The sequence below is a fragment of the Vulpes vulpes genome, chromosome 4 (genome assembly GCF_048418805.1).
Source record: "Vulpes vulpes isolate BD-2025 chromosome 4, VulVul3, whole genome shotgun sequence".
Taxonomy (NCBI): domain Eukaryota; kingdom Metazoa; phylum Chordata; class Mammalia; order Carnivora; family Canidae; genus Vulpes; species Vulpes vulpes.
The window spans coordinates 84,148,603-84,171,714 of NC_132783.1; the positions used below are offsets into that span (position 1 = coordinate 84,148,603).

The 23,112-nt window shown below is 45.2% G+C and overlaps 1 protein-coding gene across 2 annotated transcripts in view; it reads left to right on the top strand.

Annotated features, from left to right (window-relative positions):
• Nucleotides 1-22,701, top strand: part of VCL (vinculin) — a 113,539-nt gene extending 90,838 nt beyond the window's left edge. The window contains exons 13-22 of one of the 2 annotated variants that reach the window (XM_026004978.2): nucleotides 690-818; nucleotides 5,737-5,886; nucleotides 8,239-8,347; nucleotides 9,465-9,767; nucleotides 11,015-11,139; nucleotides 12,405-12,590; nucleotides 15,544-15,747; nucleotides 17,725-17,928; nucleotides 18,346-18,450; nucleotides 20,603-22,701. In XM_026004978.2, the coding sequence (XP_025860763.1) occupies nucleotides 690-818; nucleotides 5,737-5,886; nucleotides 8,239-8,347; nucleotides 9,465-9,767; nucleotides 11,015-11,139; nucleotides 12,405-12,590; nucleotides 15,544-15,747; nucleotides 17,725-17,928; nucleotides 18,346-18,450; nucleotides 20,603-20,749 (1,662 nt within the window). In that variant the 3' untranslated portion in view covers nucleotides 20,750-22,701. The remainder of the gene's footprint in view (nucleotides 1-689; nucleotides 819-5,736; nucleotides 5,887-8,238; nucleotides 8,348-9,464; nucleotides 9,768-11,014; nucleotides 11,140-12,404; nucleotides 12,591-15,543; nucleotides 15,748-17,724; nucleotides 17,929-18,345; nucleotides 18,451-20,602) is intronic. The other variant, XM_026004971.2, reaches the window with a different exon arrangement.
• The last annotated feature ends 411 nt before the right edge of the window (nucleotides 22,702-23,112 follow it).

Below are 23,112 nucleotides of genomic sequence, written 5' to 3' on the forward strand. Positions count from 1 at the left end.
AACTACTCATCTTGAGAAACAGTGGGAGAGACTGAGACTTCTTTGTATAAATCCAGAACACTTAGATCAGACTAAGTGTGATAACTACAAAAAGGAGCCTTTTCATGACTTCTAAGAACCGTCTTTAGACTCATGTTAAGAAATGGATACATACACTGGTTATCAAGTTATTCCAGAAACTTAACTGAAAAAACATGTATCCCAAAGAAATTTCCATCATTAACTTATTTACTTGTAATGTGAGAAAATGCTTAGAAATTTGGGACTGTGTCCACCCAACCATCCTTACAGCTTCTGTGGTCATTATCAGGCTCCTCCAGCATTGGGAGTGGTGAGGAACTTCATTTCATTTCAGGGTCTTCTTTGGGTTCTACCCCATGAATCTCAGTATGATTTCTTAGAGGCCACCAAGAAAAGAAGTAAGATTTCTTGTTTGGGTGGAGCAGTCTCCAGGGAAATGTGGGTCCTGTCTTACTCTTTCTACCAGACACTGATCTCTTAGAGGATAGGACTCATATCTTACACCTGTTCCGTGCTGGCGCAGTACTTTGTACATAGTTGATAGTAAATACTTACTGAATGAAAGATTGAATGAATGAATGAATGAATGTGTCACTGAAGTGAGGACATTGGCAGATGTGCTTTTTGGACATTTTTGGTAATTTTTATTTGTAAACAATGTTTTTAAGGATCTGAAAGCCCGGATGCAGGAGGCGATGACTCAGGAGGTGTCAGATGTTTTCAGCGATACCACAACTCCCATCAAGCTGTTGGCAGTGGCGGCCACTGCACCTCCTGATGCTCCCAGTAGGGAGGAAGTGGGTATCCGAGGTCTTCCATTTCTTCTCTTGGCCAGCTGTAAACACACACACACTCATATGTATTTGTATATTTGTAAAGGCAAAGTGTGATTTCTGTGTGCATCAGGGGCAGTGGTTGGGAAATTGTGGATGAAGTGTGGGAGGGCAGAAGAGGGAAGGCCTTGCCACATCCTCCTTAGTCATCAGGTGTATCAGTTAGGTATGTCTTTAGGACATGTCTTCAGTTGTAAGCTGCAGAAGACCTGACTATCAGAGACAAAAACAAATGGGTTTTCTTTTTATTGTGTGACAAGAAACATGGAGATAGGTGATCCTTGACAGGTTCAGCAGTTTGTCATCATGAGATCTGGCATACCTGTGATTTTCTTGGTCTTTTCCTAATGGTGTGAGATGACTGCTATAACTCTATGCATCATGTTCAGAGCAATAAGACACAAGGGGTAGGGCCCTCCAGTCATAACCGTCCCTTTTATTAGGACATTTTATTCTCAACACAGAATTCAAGGCAAACCTTTTAAATGATTTGATGTCATTCAGATATTAAGCCTCTTCCGATGACTCCTTCCTCTTCCAGAGTAAAGCCAGCGTCCTTTAAATAACAGTAAGGCCAGTGATGTGCTGGCAGGACAGCACTCCAGGAAAGTCTAAAGACCAGAACACCCTAATTTGTAAAGCTTGTTTATTTCCATGATGTAAATATTCCCATCATGACTGTTTGTGGAGTCACTGAAAGCAGAGTTGGGAAGGAAGAGATGGGCATGTTTGGCTCTGATGAGCTGGTGTGAATTGTTCTCGAAGCTTCCGGGGCACCACGGCAGCTGGTTCCTGCCTACTTCTCTGACCTCACCCCTCATGCTCCTCTGTCTACATTGACCTCCTGGTGTTGTTTCCCGGGCTGCCATGTTTATGTCTACTGTGTTCTCACCTTGGGGCAGTTGTACTTGTTCTCTCTGTTCCTCCCATAGATAATTATTTGTATTATTCATTCCCTTTCTTCATCTCCTACTGAAATGCCACTTTTGGGTCACTGCCTAAGATAGCAACCCCAGCCCCAGACCCGGGGATTTCCTAATCTCCATATCCTACTTTTCTCCTCAGCATTTTTCAACATTTGACATGTTTACTTCACTTTTTGTTTGTCTGTCTGTCTCCCTCACAGTAGCCTGAGAGGCCATGCAGGCAAGGAGTTTGTTTTGTCATACTTTATTCCCAGTTTTTTTTCTTTAAATATTTTATTTAAAATCTTTATAAGAGGGATCCCTGGGTGGCGCAGCGGTTTGGCGCCTGCCTTTGGCCCAGGGCGCGATCCTGGAGACCTGGGATCGAGTCCCACATCAGGCTCCCGGTGCATGGAGCCTGCTTCTCCCTCCGCCTGTGTCTCTGCCTCTCTCTCTCTCTCTGTGACTATCATAAATAAATAAAAAAAAATTAAAAAAAAATCTTTATAAGATTTTATTTATTTGAGAGTGAGCGAAAGAGAGAGCAAGAGAATGAGAGCATGAGCATGAACAAGGAGAGGGGCAGAGGGAGAGGGAAAAGTAGAGGGAGAAGCAGGTTCCCCACTGAGCAGGGAGTCTGACTTAGGGCTCGATCCTGGGATCATGACTTGAGCTGAAGGCAGATACTTGATTGACTGAGCCACTCAGACCTCCCTTTATTCCCAGTTCTTTTTTTTAAATTTAATTTTTTAAAATTTAAATTCAATTAGCCAACATTTAGAGCATCATTAGTTTTAGATGTAGAGTTGAGTAATTCATTAGTTGCATGTAAGATCCAGGGCTCCTCATATCACATGCCCTCCTTAATGCCCGTCACCCAGGTAACCCATTCCCCCATCTTCCTCCCCTCTAGCAACCCTCTTTCCCATAGTTGAGTCTCGCATGATTTGTCTCCCTCTCTGATTTTTTCCCATTCCATTTTTCCTCTCTTCCCTTTTGATCTTTTGCACTGTTTCTTATATTCCTCATATGAGTGAAACTATGTCGTAATTATCTTTCTCTGAATGACTCATTTCACTCAGCATAATACCCTTCAGTTCCATCCATGTCATGATGTAAATGGTAAGATTTCATCCTTTGTGATGGCTGAGTAATATTCCATCTTGTGTAGTATATATCTATCTATATCTATATCTATATCTATATCTATCTATATCTATTTATATCTATCTTCTTTATCCATTCATCCACCGTTGGACTTCTTGGCTCAAAAACAGACACATAGGGACACCTGGGGGGGTCAGTGGTTGGGCGTCTGCCTTTGGCCCAGGGCATGACCCTGGGTCCTGGGATCGAGTCCTGCATCGGGCTCCCCACAGGAAGTCTGCTTCTCCCTCTGCCTATGTCTCTGCTTCTCTTTCTGTGTCTCTCATGAATAAATAAAAACAATCTTAAAAAACAAACCAACCAACCCCAAAACAGACACACAGATCAATGAAACAGAATAGAGAATCCAGAAATGGATCCTCAACTCTAAGGTCAGTGAATCTTCTGACAAAGCAGGAATGAATATTCCCAATTCCTAAAACAATGCCTGGCACATTGTTGGTGCTGAATGAATGGAAGTAAAGCCTTTCCCAGAAATCTTCCAGGAGACTTTTGCTTATGTTTCACTGGCTAGAACTCGGTCATATGGCTGCTCCAGCTGTAGGGGAATCTAGGAAAGCAAGTATTGGCAGCAAAGAAGAAGGGGCTGTTGGGTCAGGCACCTAAGACCATGTAGAAGTGGTGGGTGGAGGTTTGTGTTATTCCTTTTTGCTGATGACCCCCGTTTTCCTTCTTTAGCTTAGGTCATGGCACAGTTCAGCTCATGGTCCCCTTCGACTAGGATGATTTGCTATTTTTTTCATTCCAGAATTCTCTGAGTCTTAGACTAGTAGAAAGAGTCTCTGCTGGTTCCTTGGTATGTCAGCATGTGTTGTCCTCCTGTCCCCCTCTCTCCTCTCTCGGAAATGTGTGAGTCGCCATTGAATCTTCCCACACCAATAAATATCTAAGGCAAGCTAATTTGATCTCACAAATATTCCTTGAATCCTTTACGTTTTCCATTCATGTTGCTACAGCTCTTGTTCTGATCCTTATCCCCTGTTGCCTAAATGACTGCACAGCTGTGACTGGTCTTCTTTGAATCTGTCACTAAGCCACCAATAAAATAAAAATACAGATTTGACCCTATTTCACTACTTAGCCCTTTGGCAGGCCTTCCCTCTCGCATAGGATAAAGCCAGAGTGCCAGGATCTGCTCCTAGTACTCTCTTTATGCCTGTTTCCCACAAGCGTCTGCTTTTCAGTTCATGCCCCAGTAGCCTTTAACTGCTTATAGTTTCCTACAGACTCTGTCCTTTTTCTCTTCCTTGTCTCTGTTCTTTTGGTTTCTAATTATCTTTCCCTTCTTTTTGGGCTAATTCCTATTTATCCTTTATCCTTTTATCCTTTACTTCCTGGATAGATTTAAGCACCTTTCCTTTTGCTCTCATGATGTCAGTGCTTAGGTTTATGATTGTACATCATACACTCTAATATAAGTATCTGTTTATGGGCCTTTTTTTACATCTCAAGGATGTGAGCTCCTGAGTTGCAGAAATTGTGCCTTATTCATTTTTTGTATCTTCAGCATCTATTCCAGTGTTCTGGCACATAGTAGGTGCTCAGTAAATTTTGACTGAGTGATAAGAAAAGCAGGCCAAACAGCCAGTTAAATCAGAGGATGCAGCAGACAGGGCTGGAATTGGGATGATTAAGTAGGGTAAGTGAAAGCCTTGTAGATCCAGGTGTGGGAGACCAGCCAAGATAAGAAACAAGGACTGAGGCTAGGAGATCAGAGGTTCAGACAGAGATTCTGAGCATTAAATGGCAAGAACCCAGGTGGCTGAACCCAAACAAGAGGCCAGTGTGGGCAAGAGACTTGAGTGGGTCAACCCAGCACCCTGGCGATTAGATTGGAACCTGCTGCTGAACCAGGAGAACTTTAGAGCTTAGAGATGGTCTGCTAAGAGTCAGAACTGCCCCAGTGGGGCAGGTAGATCCTCGGGGGAAAGCATAGAAGAGGATGGATCCTGTCAGCAGTTTCTGACATGCTCTGTGTAGAGTGTAAACCTGACCGGGCACTGGTATGCCTTGTGTTTTCAAGCACTGTTACCCTAACAAGCTACAGAAGAGCTTTTGTCATTTTATCTGAGTTAAATAGTCCCCTTCATCATACTCAGCCTTGCATTAATATCCACATCAAAGGATAAGTTAACTTTTTTTTTTTTTAATTTGAGAGATGAATGAACAATTCAGTAGGTGGTTTTGTATTCAGGGTAATAAAAATCAGCCTTCCTTGCCCTAGTCTCAGGCCTGAGTGTGAGCACCAGCTATCATTTTTCCCATGGAGGTCAGGAGCAGAGTTTTTACAACATTAATGGTAATGGATATGAGAGGGATGCTGCCTTGAGGCGGCTGGAGTTCAGGTTAGGACGAGGATGTTCTTGGCCTTTAATATCCCCAGCCAACTACACTGGAGCCTGGGTGGGTTTGTCTGTCTTCCTGAAACTACAGGATAATACTTTTGGGAACAGGGAATTTTGAAGTCTGTGGCCTTCTTATTGCAGACTACACGGTGCTCTGTATCCTGTCTGCACTTGGTGAGCATTGGTTGAACTGAAATTCGAAGTTGGGTAGGAAAAAAAAAAACAAAAACTAAAGTTGGGTAGGCTGTGCACATGCACGCATGTGATGCTTATGGCCAAACCTCTGAGGACACAGAGCAAGATCTGGCAATCGCCAGATTGTTGTCTTATTGACTAAGGTTTGATGTCATCTGTGAAGTTGTTGCTTGAGTGGTTACTGCCTCTACTTAAAGAGAGTTTTTTCTTTGGCTTCTTGACTTCTTTTACTGAAATAGATTTTCCTAATTTCTTTGTTTTTTCCTCAAGGTATTTGATGAGAGGGCAGCTAACTTTGAGCACCATTCAGGAAGGCTTGGTGCCACAGCGGAAAAGGCAGCTGCTGTTGGAACTGCTAATAAATCCACCGTAGAAGGCATTCAGGCATCAGTAAAGACGGCCCGAGAACTCACACCCCAGGTTGAATTTTGTTCAGTTTTCGTTGTTTCAGTACTCACCGTATAGTGTGCAGTAAAGGTCAATTATAGAATAGTTTCTATACATTTTTGAACACTTACTCTACATTGTCATGAAAGAAACAAACTCACAGTGTCAAAATCATTTTTGTATTGTTTTAGCTTTCTACAATGATCATAGATTACTTTTGAGAGTAGAAAAAAGTAGTAAAGCAACCCCTGCTCACACACACCCATAATTTGGGAAATATTTGGATAATCTTGAGAGGTTAAGTCTATTTTGATTGCAGAGCGTCTGCCTTCCCCACATCTCTTTGAGGATATTTTTAAAAAATCCAGTTGTGTTCAAAACTTGTTTTCTTTTTTTCTACTTCATTATATAACCACGTTATAGCCAGTATGCTGTGAATAGTATACTGGTAGAGTGGGAGCAAAAGAAAACAAATTGGGTGGGAATTGAAGTTCTAATATGTGATAAGTATTCTTAAAAATACCAGTCCAACATCTTTTAGTGTGATGTTTGTACTTTTTTTTCTAATCAAATTATAGAGAATTCATTTAAAAAATTTGATTTATTCAGCAGATATGTATTGTGTGCCTTTAGTATATCAGGAGCTTTACACATCTGTGATACTGGCTTTGGTGAGAACTTGCAGGAAGGGATGGAAAAAACCCACACCTCTTTATTGTTTGTTTTTTTGCCCACGTGGCACGTTAACAAATTAGATTCTCTTGAAAAATCACACATGTCCAACTTTTAAAAAATATTTCCATAAAATATGAACATGTGTAACTTTCTTTAAAAATTTCCATAAAACATAGAACATAGGCATTTCTGTATAAAACTGGGATTCCTAAAAAAGAGAAACAGAAAATTAAAAATACCAACTATGGAAAGAGTAAGGATTTTGGAGACAGATCTAGACTTGCATCCTCTGTGACTCTGAGTTTAATCATCTGTAAAATGGAGGGAATTCCTTCCTAATGGATATTTTGGAGGATTAAGAGGATATGTGTGTAGCCTGTAACTTACCAAATATTCGGGCAGTGTTAGTTCCTTCCCCAGCTCCTCTAACTGGTTCGCCGGGAGCTCTTGAGCAAGTCGCTTACATTTTCTAAGTCTTGGTTTTTGCATCTGTAAGTTGGTGGAATTACCTACCCATCCTGTTTCCTAAGGGGTGTTGTGAGATAATGGATGCAGTAAGATAATGCATGTGGAAGTACTTCGTGAACTGTAGCCAGTTCCTTTTTTTTTTTTTTTTTAAATCTGTAAATAGCAGTTTTAAGTAATTTGCTGTGTCTCTCTTGGTGGTGCTTTTTAAGATGGAAAAATCTACATCAAGTGTTTATTTATTTCTTTTATTTTATTTATTTCTTTTAAACATCAAGTGTCTAAACATAAGTCACTTTTTTTGAACTTTACAAATTTATTTATTTTTTTTATAAATTTATTTTTATTGGTGTTAAGTTTGCCAACATATAGAATAACACCCAGTGCTCATCCCATCAAGTGCCCCCCTCAGTGCCCATCACCCAGTCACCCCCACCCCCCACCCACCTCCCCTTCCACCACCCCTAGTTCGTTTGCCAGAGTTAGGAGTCTCTCATGTTCTGTCTCCCTTTCTGATATTTCCCGCTCATTTTTTCTCCTTTCCCCTTTATTCCCTTTCACTATTTTTTATATTCCCCAAATGAATGAGACCATATAATGTTTGTCCTTCTCCGATTGACTTATTTCACTCAGCATAATACCCTCCAGTTCCATCCACGTCGAAGCAAATGGTGGGTATTTGTCGTTTCTAATGGCTGAGGAATATTCCATTGTATACATAAGCCACATCTTCTTTATCCATTCATCTTTCGATGGACACCGAGGCTCCTTCCACAGTTTGGCTATTGTGGACATTGCTGCTATAAACATCGGGGTGCAGGTGTCCCGGCGTTTCATTGCATCTGTATCCACAAATGTTGGAGAGGATGTGGAGAAAGGGGAACCCTCCTGCACTGTTGGTGGGCATGTGAACTGGTGCAGCCATGTGTGGAGATTCCTCAAAGAGTTAAAAATAGATCTGCCCTACGACCCAGCAACATAAGTCACTTTGTATATGTTCTGAAGTATCAAGTGAACGCCACTTTGTCATTCTGGTACCTTCTCAGAATCAGCCTGTGACTGTAAAACCTTTTGCTCTGGTGAGCGGTTGCAGAGACCAAGTGTTCCTGCATTCGGCCTGAAAGGCTTGCCCATTTTTGGCTTTCTAGTGCCATCTGTAGGTGGAGAGAGGGGAAAGCTTCGCTGAAGGTTTGTGTCCCAGTGCGAGAGCGCCCTAGGGCTTACAGGTTGTTTTGTCATCCACAGGTGGTCTCAGCTGCTCGCATTTTACTTAGGAATCCTGGAAACCAAGCTGCTTACGAACACTTTGAAACCATGAAGAACCAGTGGATCGATAATGTTGAAAAAATGACAGGTAGGCTTGTGTGCCAAGCTCTTACTGTGGAGCCTTTGAGGAGTGCATTCGCAGAAACTCAAGCAGGACCGGTTATGTGACTGGGCTGTAATTGGAGGAAGGGACGGTCACGTGCCCGACAGTGTACTTGGCCCTGATTAAGGCCGCAGAGCAGCGGCAGCTTCTCATTCAAGCCTTGCAACTTGTTTGAAGAGAGGCTCTTTGAGTCCCTCTTATTTTAATGCTGCCCTCCCTGTGTGATGTGTATTGTTAGGGCTGCTATCTCCTCTCTGAATAGTGCCTTTGCTCCGTCTGAACCAGAGTTTGGTTTCAGAGGCTGGGAGGCGGTGTTCGCGGACACAGTGAGCAGCCCTGTCATTTTCAGTGGGTTCACATTTCAAGGAACCACAATAGCTACCATTTAATACACCTTGTCTCAGAGTTTCCTCCAACTTATCAACTACGTAGTTTTTTTAAAAAAGAGGAGAAGCCAACCGCCAGCAAACGCGTGTCCGTGCAACTGAAGCGGCACCTCCGAATCTTCTTCACGGTCTGTGGAGGGAGGCCTAGGAGAGGAGGGCAGAAGGGAGGGATGCGGGCTCTCCGGCTTCCCCGGCTGAACCTGTGGTGACGGGAGCCACGGCAGCCAGAGATGAAAGTGGAGCTCCTGAGGTGTCGGAGGAGAGGTAACAGAAACAAGAAACAGCCGCCCGGGGTTATTAGAATCCTCGGCGTGGCTTGTCTTGGGCACTACAAGCTGCCAGCACGCAACAGATGGCTGTGGAGTGAGGAGGGAAGGGAGAAAATGTTATTAACAGAATGTGGAGATGCCGCAGAGGCCTGAGTCGCCATCCTCCTGATGTCGCTGCGGTTCTGGTGGCCTGTGGTCGACTTGAGAAGGCCAGTGACCACGGTTGGTATGAGTGTTGTGAATCTGTACAGCCTCCTGGACTACATCTTCACTCTTTTTTTGAACTAAGGTAATCATCTGGAAGCTTTTGCTTGTTTAGGAAGGACTCGGAGCTGAAGGAGAGAATTCTGGGTGACATTTTCACGTGAGACTCGAGTGGACAACAGGGTTTTTGAGCCGCTGTTCTTCTAAAGTAGAAACGAAATTCCATTTCTGTTCTCCTGACAGGGCTGGTGGACGAAGCTATTGATACCAAATCTCTGTTGGATGCTTCCGAAGAAGCAATTAAAAAAGACCTGGACAAGTGTAAAGTAGCCATGGCCAACATTCAGCCACAGATGTTGGTCGCCGGGGCGACCAGCATTGCTCGCCGGGCCAACCGTATCCTCCTGGTGGCTAAGAGGGAGGTGGAGAACTCTGAGGATCCCAAGTTCCGTGAGGCTGTGAAAGCTGCCTCCGATGAATTGAGCAAAACCATCTCTCCAATGGTGATGGATGCAAAGGCTGTGGCTGGAAACATTTCCGACCCTGGTAAGCGATGCATGGTGCGGTTCACCTCCCTCGAGAGGTTAACTCGGGAAGCTGACAGGGTGCCGAGACGGTGTGCAACCACCCCACAACCACCGTGTCCAGTATCTGAGAGCAAAACCTATAGATCTGTAGTTTGAGATTGCTAGATCACTCTTTTGATGTCCCCCCAAAATATCACACTCAATATTTTCTCCAATATTGGCAGGTTTTATTGTGAGTTAGTTTCTCTGGGCCAGCTTTTCTGTGCTTTCTTAATGTTGTCTGACTAGATAGCTCCTGGCTCTGTTTAGTCATTGTTTTGGAAATTGCTCAAAAGATGCAAGAAAACCATTTTATCAACCATTTAGCTTATGTAACTGGCATTAACTTCTCTTCTGCTTTTCTTAAACTGTCTTTTCTCTGTAAGACATTTTCTGTTTCTGCCAAATCTGGAGGGCTTAAGTTGACCTGTAGATCTCCTTGGTAAATATCCCGATCCCACACCAAGGAATCTAGATTTTTCTTTAGCTGAATTCTGAGCACATTTCCAGTATTACTAAAGATGTTACTGCTTCTTTGGTCAGAAACATCTGAATTCCTCCGTGTTCTGAGCATCCAGCGTGTCTAGCCTTGTCTCCGAGTAACCCAGGCAGCGTAAGGGAGTGGGAAGGAAGGGCGGCCCTATTCATCCCTACCCACGCCTTCAGCCCACCGTCACTAAGAACACACTCCGTTTCCTAGTTGGAGTTTCTAGTAGTTCGAGTAGAATTCCTGAATCCCAGGTGACTGGACACCGTAGCAGCATTTGATCAACATAGGGGTTAATACACTTAATGCCAGGTTGAGCAAAGAAGTAGGGAGAAAGGTGAGACGTCCTCCAGGGACCGTATGCCCCATCTGAAACCAGCATCTCTCCTGTTCTGACTTGGCAGCCTTATCTCTTGACTGCTTCATCATTATAGGAGAAGTGGTGAGCACCACCTGAGCCCAAAGTGATCACACCCAGGAACGTCTTGAGTACTTGTTAATTGTACAGGCCAGAAGGCACCCTGCAGCGCAGGGACTAGCTGGTTTGTGACTTCTGGCTCTTTGTAGGCCTTATGGCATCTGCCTTGCCGTGATGTCCCTTCCCCTTCAATCACTGCCTGTGATGCTTCCTGGCAGCTTCACATCCAGCTTTTGTTAATAGAAACCAGTTCTTCTGCTGGACAGACAGTGCTCCAGGGCACTGACCTGCCCAGCTGAAAGTGAGGGCGTCTTATGTTTAGGCCTGCAAAAGAGCTTCCTGGACTCAGGATATCGGATCCTGGGAGCTGTGGCCAAGGTCAGAGAAGCCTTCCAACCTCAGGAGCCTGACTTCCCGCCTCCTCCTCCAGATCTTGAACAGCTCCGTGTAAGTAAATTCAGGATGACGGGGAGAACTGAGCAGAGGGTGTTGGGACTGTAGCAAATGTGCTCTGCAGCCTCATTTACTAGGTGTCTCTGTTTAGCTTTTACCTGAAGCTTAGGCGCACAAGTTGTTTTTAATTCCCAAATCAGTAGAGCACCTCACCCCCTGCACCCCGTTCTTATGCATGGGATGTGGGTTGGCTGACTGTGCTGGGGACCCACTAACGTGGAATAGTTGGCTTTGGCAAATGTGCGTGTGATGAGTGCTGAGGTCCTGGATGAGTTAATGAGGAGTGGGGAAATCATCTGGTAGTGTGGAGATGTTTTGTGTTCCCAGCTGACAGTGGTGAAACTGAGGTAGCTAGACGTGTGTACCTTCTTTCCTTTCCTTGACTTTTTTTTAGTAATAAAAGTAGTACAGTCTTTGGTTTTTTTTAAAGCTTATTTTTCCCCAACTATAATTTAAAGTCTTTTGATGCATCCCCGGAGTGCCATAAATTATTCTTCCATAGGTCAGTGGTTGAAGAGGAGGCTTAGTTGGGCAATATCTTATAGATACAAATCTTAGGATAGGAAATAGTGATTATTCTAACACTACTGGAAATAGCTGGACTTTGGGAATAGTTCATCAAGGCAACCATTTGATTTACTTTTGCATGTTTCATGTCAGTAAAAGATGTGAGTTTCTAGGTTGGTTGGGGACAGAATTGGGTCATTTTGCCCGAGCTAAGACACAGTGCTTCCGTAGCCTCCAATGCTTCAGCTTCGTTTGAGTCTCTGGAGCAGGGCTGTTGGTGCGTGGTGAGGGCCAGGGTGGGGGCTATTCTGAGACCTGGCTTTGTATGTGATCAGCAGATTCATGACACTTAGACTCAGGACCTTAGAGATCATTTGGTCTAGCTGCCCCTCGTTGCCAGATGGGAAAGCTGAGGCCCAGGAGAGAAGTTAACTTGCCTATGCAACTGGCTTCAACAATCAGGACCACAAATTAGATCTTCTCTAGGAATCTTCAGTCCCAGAGAAGTGGTGCTATGTGTGCCTCCCTGGGATGCATCCAAAACTGTAGCTGTTGGCTTTTTATGGAGAAGCAAGGAAGAAAGTATGCATCTGTTGAGATTGAAGCAGGTGGTCCCTGTGCTCAGTGTGGGTGGTCTTTTATGGAATGAGTGTGGGTGGCTTTTCTGGGGATGCTTTTTAGAGGAAAAGGAAAGAATTCTAGAAGGGAGTAGTTCCTAGGGTTTTACTTACAACCCAGTAATTCTTCCTTAGCTGGCAGATGAGCTTGCTCCTCCCAAACCACCTCTGCCTGAGGGTGAGGTCCCTCCGCCCAGGCCCCCACCACCGGAGGAGAAGGATGAAGAGTTCCCTGAACAGAAAGCCGGGGAGGTGATTAACCAGCCAATGATGATGGCTGCGAGGCAGCTCCATGATGAGGCTCGCAAATGGTCCAGCAAGGTAAGTAAGGAGGCTTTTCTTGTTGGAATAGGATGAAGAAGAGCTCACAGCCCAGGAAGAAGAGTCTGATTGGAAGGTTACCCTCTCTCTGCCTTGGTTCCTGCTGTTGCCAATAACATGATCGCCCTTTTACTTGTGGTTTAGTAAGATATTTGAGAGGAGGTTCCTTTCCTCTGTCCATGCAAGTGTCTGCTCCTGTGACCCTGGACACTTGGGGTCTTTTAAAAATTGCTTTTCTTTCTTGGGATTGCTGAATGTGTTTAGATGCTCTCTTGCTAGTTATCAGCGCTCCAATCGTGAAGTAGTCTTCTGGGGGCTCTGCTCGAGTTAGATGAAGTGTTTGTTTCCCTTCTATTTTTCATAAAAGCAGGTTGATGGATGTCTTAGAAGCCACATGCTTTATTCTTTTTCTCAGAATCATCTTACTCCTCAATTGCAGCCCGCTCCAGGCTAACTCTAGCTCCACAAATCTCAAAGTGTCAATATTAACGTGGTTGGTGAAAATGTGGATGCTGCTGCAGCAGCAGTCATGCCCCATGACTGCCTCTATCCCCCTAAATGATGAAGAGTGCATGGTAGTTTTTCTAGATAAGAGCTAAATATTATTGCTAGCCTGACAGTGAGATGTAGTTCTACCTCAGTTCTAAACTGTTTGTCATATGACGCTTCCTTCTAGATCTTCATTCCCACCATTTATTTGCCTTTTCACGCCCTCAGCCGTCTCAGGCTCTTGTATTAAATGCAGTTCTCCAGGGACCTTTTGCAGGCAGCTGATCTTGGGTTTTTCCAGGCTGGGAAATTGACCTTGGTTTTTTAACTCCGTATTTTTCTGTGCTGTTAGCTGTGAGCCCAGGTTCTAAGAAGGAATGAATAGTGACCTTGCTGGTGTTGGGTCTGATCGTGGAATTATTTGCAATCATATCTTTCTACCTGGGGCATGCACACCTCCAGGACCATTAGCAGTGCATGTGGAAAGTGGAGTGGAGGTGACAGCAGAGGTTGGTTTTACTCAAAGATTTTAAAGGAAATTTAAATTTCATTATAATAAACCCAGATATACTGTGTAGCTGGACACAAAATATATGTGAATTATAAATAAACTTACAGGGCACATGGCATCAGCCTACATATTTACCCCACTCTGCTGTTTGTAGCCAGAAGTCTTGAGGCCCGACTGTCTCGGGAGGTTTGGAGCATTGGGGGATTGGTGACTTTGAGCTGTGTGAAGTCAGGAGCTCCTTGAACCGTGTGCATTTGTGTATCTGTCATTCTGACTTTGTACACGGTGAGACTCTGAACTCCAGCAGCAGCGAGCTGCCCTCTCCTCTAAGGAATGAGGATGAGTCCTGGTTGAGACAGAGTTTAGGGAAAGGGTTTAGAATGTACCTGAACCCCTTGTTTGCCCTGAATTCTGGAACTTTGTCATCGCCTTTTGGAGACAGGTTTCCTGTGCAGGATAAGAATTTTAGGAGTGACAGCAGCCTCGAATAAACTTCAAGTAAACTCTTTCTTCCTCTTGGTTAGATGTGTTTGATATAAAGAACCTGTGTTCAGGGGCACCTAGCCGGCTCAGTTGGTAGAGCATGTGACCACTGATCTCAGGGTCATGAGTTTGAGCCCTACATTAGCTATAGAGATTACTTTAAAATAAATCTTTTTTCTTTTTCTTTTCTTCTTCTTCTTCTTCTTCTTCTTCTTCTTCTTCTTCTTCTTCTTCTTCTTCTTCTTTTCTTCTTTTCTTCTTCTTCTTCTTCTTCTTCTTCTTCTTCTTCTTCTTCTTCTTTCTTTTTTTTTTAAGAAGAAACTGTTTTCACCATTCTTCATATGCATGGTTTGGCTTCATTGAGGCAGTTTCTTTAATTTTCTTTCCCCTCCGCCTATTTCAGCATCCCATCACACTGCCTCTTGCCCTGGCCTTCCAGAATCCCCATCCCTGGTATTAAATGCATTCTTGCCCGCTCATGGGTCCTGTTCTCTCATGGGCACTAATTTGGGCTCCTTTCAACTCAGCCTTGGTCAGTTGCCACACTCATGTGTTTTCTGTGAAGTGTGTAAACTGAGGTTGGAGTGAGAATGCTAGTGAGCAACAGGAGAGATTGAGGTTGTACCCAAGGAACAGCTTTCTGAGTCAACCCTAGCAGTGGATGTGGTGTGAGGTCGTGGAAGTGTTGTCTCTGAAGACCTTGAGGGGATAGAGAGAGCTGGTCTGCAGTGTGGGCTTTCCCTAAGATGGAAAGCTGGATGTGGCTTATTCTGGAGGCTCCTTTCAGCTGGCTGATTGTATCTGATAGGTCCTCTTCACGCAACCATTGTGTTTGTTTTCTTTGGCTCTTTCCTGGTTTGCCATCCGTTGCCTCTGATGTATCATTTTAAATTCTGAGACTCTTTAACTCCTGAAGGAAATAATGATCTGTGGCCTGGCAACTGCAGTGCTGACCCAAGTCACTTCCTGTGTCCAGGAAGATAGAGAACAGTGCCCAAGGGAGCCAGCAAGGGATGATCACTTTGTTCTGTTCAAAGCAAGTTGTGTGGCTGTATTTGCTTTTTCCCCCCTGGATTCCTTTTAAAGGTAATCAGCCACTATTGTTTGGTTGTTTGGCTCCTCTGAAATGTCGTGACATGAAAATTATTCTTGGCAAGTTTAACTCTGGTGGTAAGTTATAAAAAAGGAATGCCGCTTGCTTTCTTGGTTTAAATTTTTTCTCTGGAAATCTTTTGCCACGGGAGTGAGCCTTTCTTTCACTCACTGAGAACGGAGAGGGCTCGGGCTGGTGCTGGAGGCTGAGAATTCCCCTTCTGTGGGGCTGGGTTCATCTGGCTTCTGGAGAGAGGCCATTCTCCTTTCCATCCTAGGCAAGCTTTGGTTACTAAGCCAGCTGATGCTCAGCTTCCCCAGTCCTACTGCTCTTACTAACACTGTCCCTGTTTCTCATCCTTCCTGCCATCGACCAAGCCGGGTAACCGAGCCGCTGAGGTGGGTATAGGCGTTGTAGCTGAGGCAGATGCGGCCGATGCTGTCGGGTTCCCTGTCCCCCCTGACATGGAAGACGATTTCGAACCTGAGCTGCTGTTAATGCCATCCAATCAGCCGGTCAACCAGCCCATTCTGGCCGCGGCTCAGTCATTGCATCGGGAAGCTACCAAGTGGTCTAGTAAGGTACTGATTAGCACCCCAGTGGGGGCTGCTCCATATGCATCCGGCCATGTGCAGCCTTGACACATTGCATCACTCATGGTCTGTGCGAGTCCTGTGAGTCTGGGCGGGCGGGCCTCTGTCTGCACCTTGTTGTTAGGACTGGCTTCACAAGTTTGATAGGTCTGCTAATGCCAGAGTGATTGGATTGCATTATGTTTGGGGCTAGAGATGGGGTCACTTTCTGAAAGGATTCCTTTTCTTACTGACCTTGGGGCCACAATTGGAACCTTAAGCCCCCTTGGGAGGCCATGGATATGTCTCTCAATGACATGCAGGTTGGGGACCATTGTAGACCGTTAAGAGGTCACCTGGCCTGACCATTGAGCTTTGCCTGCCACCCCCTCCTCTGCTGACCTGTCACTGATGGCTCAAGCAGAGCTGGTCAGGGTGAGAAGCAGCTTATACGGCGGGGTCTCTGGGGCGGACTGCTTGCTGCCCTGCACTTGGCTGCCTGGCAGATGCTGGCCTTAATAGGAACCCACAGGGAAGGGGCTTCACTGACTGCTTGGGTCTTTCGGTGGGGGGGTGGGGGACAGGGAGCACTCAGGGCTGCAGGACAGGCAGCCACAGAGCTTCCACCTTGGGACTGAACCCACGCTAGTTTGGGGAGTGGAGGAAGAGGGTAATCACTTTTTTCCTTTTGAAGGTAGCATGTTGCAAGAAGAAAGGGTTTGGAGAGTGATGGGTAATAACTAACCCTGGCACTACACTGTCTTCTAATCAAGTTCGTGAAACCCTGCAATGATCCCAGGTCTACACTGGAAGAGACAGCCTTGTCTAACCTGCCCCTGTTCTCGTGACTTCTTCCCGTACCTCTGTTCTCTCTGGCCCCAGTTACTGCCTGCGATGATACACGCCTCCCTGCACAGTGATCAGCCACTTCCTGATGCCTGTGGGGGTGTCTCCCAGAGTGCCCTGCAGTGGCATGGTTTGTGTATGCCTCACGCCTGGTCTAGAAATTGAAATGCATGAGGGGAAAAATGAGTAGGGCCTGACCTTTTAGGTCGTTTTGAACATTGCAGTGGTTATTTTTGGTTGTTAGCAGCCAAAAAGCTGCTCCTTTTGAGGGCATAAAGTAAATTTCATGTACATTTCTTGATTATGACCCACGAGGGTTTTAATGAATCCAGATGCCGAATTGAAGATAAACCGCTAGTAGTTGGAGTGGGGGGTTCCATTTACAGCTTGACTCATGAGTTTTATTTTTTTGCTCTTAGCTGAAGGTTTCTTTAATTGAAGCCACTTAGCTGAGAGGACTGATTCTCAGCCTTTTCAAATGTGATAAATTAAAATAACATGTTCCCTTAGGCTGACAGGACAAATAAGAGGCAGTAGACGGGAGGGCAGGAGCAGTCTAGGTGAGAAAGTAGATCTTTTCTCATCAAGGCTGATAATGGTTACTTGGTTTAAATTCTAGCTCAGCGGCAACAGTCCGTCCTTGGCTGTTATTGGCCATGAGGGTTAGGGCGAAGGGGATGATTTCAGCACCCGGAGAGGCTCCTCCGTATTTTTCCCCTCAAGCCAGCTCTACTGCTTTTCCCCTACAGAAAGAAAATGCCTGTTTAACCAACTTCTTGGTCCCGTCCTCATTTTTATTGACATGATTAACTTGGAGATGCTGAGGTGCTCGTTCATTGCCATGCCGGGGCGCACATGTTGCCCTTCCAGACTAATATCCGGGTCTTCCCTTTCTCAGTGGGGTCATCTCTTTCTTTCTGCCTCTCTCACTGAGTGCTGGGAGGAGTGTCCTGGCTCACCCTTCTCTCTGTTCTCCTGTACTGTCCATGTCACTTAAGAGCAGTCCCCTTATTCTCTCCTCACCCTTCCAGAGGCTGCTAGCGCAGCAGGCTCCCTCCTCTCTTCTCTGTGCTTCTACCTTCTTCCCTAACTTGGCCAGAGTGTGGGCTGAGCTCACATTATATCTTTGCTTCTCTCTAGGGCAATGACATCATTGCAGCAGCCAAACGCATGGCTCTGCTGATGGCTGAGATGTCTCGGCTGGTAAGAGGGGGCAGTGGTACCAAGCGGGCACTGATTCAGTGTGCCAAGGACATTGCCAAGGCCTCAGATGAGGTGACGCGGTTGGCCAAGGAGGTTGCCAAGCAGTGCACAGATAAGCGGATTAGAACCAACCTCTTACAGGTACTCAAGAGAAATGTGTGTGTGTGTGTGTGTGTGTGTGTGTGTGAGAGTGTGAGTGTGTCAGAGTAGGGGTTGTGGGAGGGAGAAAGCGAGAGAGAGAAGACTGGATGAGCAAGGAGGAGGTGGAGGAGCTCTGAAGAGGCAGCAAAAAGGGGAAATACACGTATATATTTGGGAAAGACAGATTCAGGACAATTTCCTTCCTAATCAAATGAAAAAATGATAATGGTAGCGCATCATTCTGAAGAGAGGGACTAGACTGCTTCTGGGGAGAAAGCAAGTGGGATCCTGCTGCTGATTTACCGAATGCCTTCTGCATGCCAGCCTCAGGAATACAGCGGTGGATAAGTCTTGCCCTCAAAGAGTTGGCGGGCAAGAAGAACGTTAGAAACATACTAAATTAAGTTTCCTTTTTAGGTATGTGAGCGAATCCCAACCATAAGCACCCAACTCAAGATCCTGTCCACTGTGAAGGCCACCATGCTGGGTCGCACCAACATCAGTGATGAGGAGTCTGAGCAGGTATGTGTCCTCTGCTTCTCGTTTCTTGCCAGCAGCTTCTGTGCCATTTTATAGTAATTTAATCCAGGTGAAGGAAAGCTCTTGTGTGGCTTTTGTCCCTCTACAGATGGGAAGTCGAGGCCTGGGGTTAACCTCAGTTCTTTTCCTCCAGGAAGTAGCTTTGGCTCTCTTGAGGCCTCCAGTGCCTATTCACTCCTTTGGCTGGAGAGCATTTCTGCTTCCTAGCTCCCCGGGATATCAGTACCTCGAGGAGGAATCGTGCTGGCTTTTCAGGGGCATGAGACAGGTGTGTGCTGAGGCCGAGATGACAGCTCAGAGGAGGTGTTTCTCTTGCTTTCTTTGACAGAAATTGCAATAAGAGTGGCAGGAGGGTTCTCTGAAGTGATGGCAACCGCTTTTTTGGAGTTTGTCGTCCTTCACTGCCTCCTGGAATTGTGGCCCAGAACTATTGGGAAAGCTCTCATGTGAGCACCTCTTCCTCTCCTTAGCTCCCCTTTGGGAGGCCGCGCTGTGTGCCATACGTCTAGTGTCACCTCACAGTAGGTAGCACATCTTTTGTTGAGCTGCGCAGATAGGCTCATCGTACATGGGTGAGCATGTGGCTGTGGATTGGGCGCTGTAGTGGAGAGTTAAAGAAACAGACACAGTCCCTCTCCTCAGGGAACTCACAGGTAGTTCAGGAGGCCAGCCCTGATCTCTGGGCCAGGAGACAGAGGCTGCCGTCTGGTGCCAGTGGTGCTGCTTCCACTGCCTTGTTTTAGTCCAACAGCTCTCCCCCCTCCCCCTCAACGAGGGGGACACCATGGGGTTGGATCTTCACCCCTAACTTCCATGTATTCTAGGCAGGGTCTGGGCACTTGGGCTGTTCCTTGTCATGTGATCTCATCTGCACCAAGTAAAGGAAGTGGAAGCAGAGAAAGAAGGATAAAGATTCATGGTTTCAGACCATATTGTTTAATTAACCAACACAAATGTATTTGGGGAATTTCTCCTATGTTCCTCCTAATATTACAGTAAAAAGAGAAACTAACAGTGTGGTCGAACTGCAAAACCACAGGACTGCAAGTCAGATGTTTTGAGTCCTCATCCTGATGATTGTGTGAGTTTGGTTGCGAATCTCTGAACCTATCTGGGCCTTAGCCTCTTTGTGGACCGAGTGAAAAGATCAGCTGACCAGGAATTTAAGCCCGTAGTTATGTGTCTCAGAGCCAGTGAACCCTCAGAAACTGTGTGGACAAATTTTATACACGCGAGCATTTTCCAGGGAAGACTCTACAGAATTCCTCAAAATCCTCAAAATCCTCAAAGCGTCTGTGGCTCAAAAATGGTGTTTTTTTTTTTAATCAAAAATAGTTAAAGATTTAAAAAAAAATTACTGTCCTAATAGATCAATAAGTTCTCTGAGTTTCTATGTTGGAGTATTAGTGTGTTTGCAGTAAGCTTGTGTGTCTAAATTTATGTATTTAGACTTTCATGGATTTATAAGATGATTGGTTTGCTCATTTGGTTAATTTTTTCATTCATTATTAAAATATTTATGAAATACCCCTTTTTGTGCCAGGCCCTGTCCTAACACGGGGCATAGCAGCAAACAAAAGTGACAAAAATCACTGCCCTCGTGGTACTAAAATTTGATAAAATCAGGTAAAATAGCAGATAAAGCAAACAACTTAGGTAAAATTTGCATATAGCGTATCAGTAATGATGGATTCTGTGGAGAAAAATGAAGAATTGGAGGATGAAGAATGCTGCCACTTGGGAAGGTGTTTGTATTTAAAATAAGGTGAACAGGGAATGCCTCTCAAAGTGACATCTGAGCAAAGATCTGAAGGAGGTGAGGGCTAAGCCGTGAGGGAAAAGCATTCCAGGTAGAGGGAACAGTAAGAGCCCGAGGCGAGGCGGCAGCTTGTTTGAGGACCAGGAAGGGAGTATGTGCTAGAGGCCAGCTGCGGGTATAGTACATGATCATTGATGGCCGTTTTTGGAGAAACCTCCCCCCCCCCCCCCCCCCGAACCCACCAGTGATGTGACAAGTATGGGGGATGCCAGCTGCGGGTCGGGCAAACTTCAGTCCACTCCTAGCTTAAGCCAGTTCTGGAGGTAGGGCCACATCAGGGACTATGAGTAACGGAGCGTTTCTCTTTGCTTGCAGGCCACAGAGATGCTGGTTCACAACGCCCAGAACCTCATGCAGTCAGTGAAGGAGACTGTTCGAGAAGCAGAAGCTGCTTCAATCAAAATTCGAACAGATGCTGGATTTACACTGCGCTGGGTTAGAAAGACTCCCTGGTACCAGTAGGCACCTGGTCACACCTGGCTGGCACAGAAACCCCTACTAAACACAATGAAATGGTCTGAGTCCCAGAAGATGCTGAGAATTGCTAGGGGGTTAAAAGCCACCCACATCCTGGCCTGACATAACAGAAAGGAGTGGGGCCTCTTCACTTTAGAAACCTTGTATACTCTTGTCATGGACACTTTGAAACGTGTCTCCGTACACAGCCTGTATTCTCAAACACAGTTATACTCGTAAGCACTCTGTCCCAATAGGAAGACTGGGTTTCTAGCCCACGGACTTCACATAAGCTCAGAATCCACGACTGAACACTAGCCAGACACCCTGCTCCGCCCTCATTCTCTAGGGGACAGTTCCTTTTCTGCTTCCTTTTAACTACCCCCCCCCCTCCCCCCCGCCCCGGCAAGTTAGTTAAGAAGGAAATTGCTGTGCCTCCAAAATGTGTTTTGGGCTTTCCACGTTGCCCCTGACCCTGGCTGTGCTGTCTGGGTCCTTTTCAGAAGTGAGCTTTGCTGCTACAGGGGAAGATGGCCTCTGGGGAGCCCCAGCATGTGGGGCCTGGATTCACTTCTTGCCCTTCTCGTTTCATCCTTCTAATTTCCCCTAGTGCAAAACCAAATTTTGCTCTCAGGAGGAAATCGCAGAATCACATTTGTGTGCTTCTGTCTTTACCTTGCCCCTGAGCAACGTCTGTGCTAAGGAAGGTTCCTGTCCTGTAGCCCGCCTCGGCCTGCCAAGGTAGCCATCCCACACACTGTGTGTCCTGGTGCTTTCTGCCACCGAGGGGCAGAGTAGCCGGGTGCAGCCCTGCCCATCTTCCCAGCAGGGCTGCGCCCAGGCGCTTCATGCTTCGTCACTGCCTGCAGAGGTCTGCGCTGAGGCCTTAGCATTCATTCTTAGCTCTTACTGTTCCTTCTGAGCTGAAATGCTGCATTTAGTTTTTAACCAAATCATGTCTCCAATCCTGGCTTTTGTATTCCTCCCTCATTATTCTTCCTAGACAAGATTTTAAAGATATGTGTTTGTTCATTGTAATTTTGAAAGATCCTTTTTATCCTTTTGAAATTCAGTCCTAAGAACTGGTGCTTGCCACCCCCGGAATGTTTAATAGAAAGGCAATCCTGTCTGAAGGGCACTTCCTACCTAAGGGAGGTTGGCACTTGCAGACTGGAATTCTGGCACCGTTGGGGATGAATCAGTGGGAAATAGTCCTCAGTATATTCTTTCCTCCCTTAACCAAGCCCCTCTATCCTCTCCTCCCTCCCAAGTAACGAATGTCCGTGAGTAATGAGTATAATATTTAATTATCACCATACGTTTCCTATTAGCAAAGTGAGAAGAATTCTTTTTTTTGCACTTAACACTGCTGTCTAAGCATTGCCCAGCACATGAAATCGTACTTCTTCCCAAAGCCAGAACTGGATGAGTAAAGGAGTAAGAAACCATTGCCTGAATGTCCTTCCTTCTCACCTCCAATGTGTTAAATCCCAACATCGAATGTATAAACCTTGTCCTCAGTTGGTACTGTACACTCAGGCTTTCCTCTATTTTCCTTTAACTGATGAATATTATTTTCAAGGCCCTCAGCATATTTGTATAGTTGCTTACCTGATATAAATGCAATATTGATGCCTTTAAAGTATGAATCTATGCCAAAGATCACCTTTTGTTTTATGAAAGATTACTTAGAGGAAATAAGAAAAATCATGTTTGCTCTCCAGGTTCTTCCAGTGGTTTGAGACACTGGTTTACACTTTATGCTGATGTGCTTTTCTCTAATATCAGTGCTCCAGACACAGTGAAGCAAATTGGGGAAAAAAAAAAAAAAATCCCTGAAGACTGATTAGAGACATCACCACTAAAAAACTACATTTATAAGCTAGGATTTGTTATATGCAAATATTTTCTGCCTCTTCTTTTGTTCTGTTTAAAACAATAAAGTGCATTTGTATAAATAATGCTTTAAATGATGGGTATATTATTTTGGCAAACACGTTTAGATCAGCTTTCTCCTTTGTTTGAAAAATGGCCAATGAAACTAATCCTCAGGATCTGGAAATGAAACGCTTTTATTTAACCCAGGTGTTGTACTGGATGAACAGTGTATCCTACTCCTGTAGAGCAGTAGTGTATTTACTTAATGAGCGAAAGGACAACTTTGGGGATTACATGCTAGAAGGAGGTGATCAAGGTGAACAATAGGAAGGAAACAGATGATGTGGATTATTTCCTGGTTGAAGTGGTGTGTCTTTATCTTAATGCTAGCCAGTCATGGAGACCATCACTCCTGAGAAGCTGAAGCTTTACATGTGCAGGAATACCACAGGTCTGTTTTTTCAGATTTCAAAGTCCAATATAGAACAATA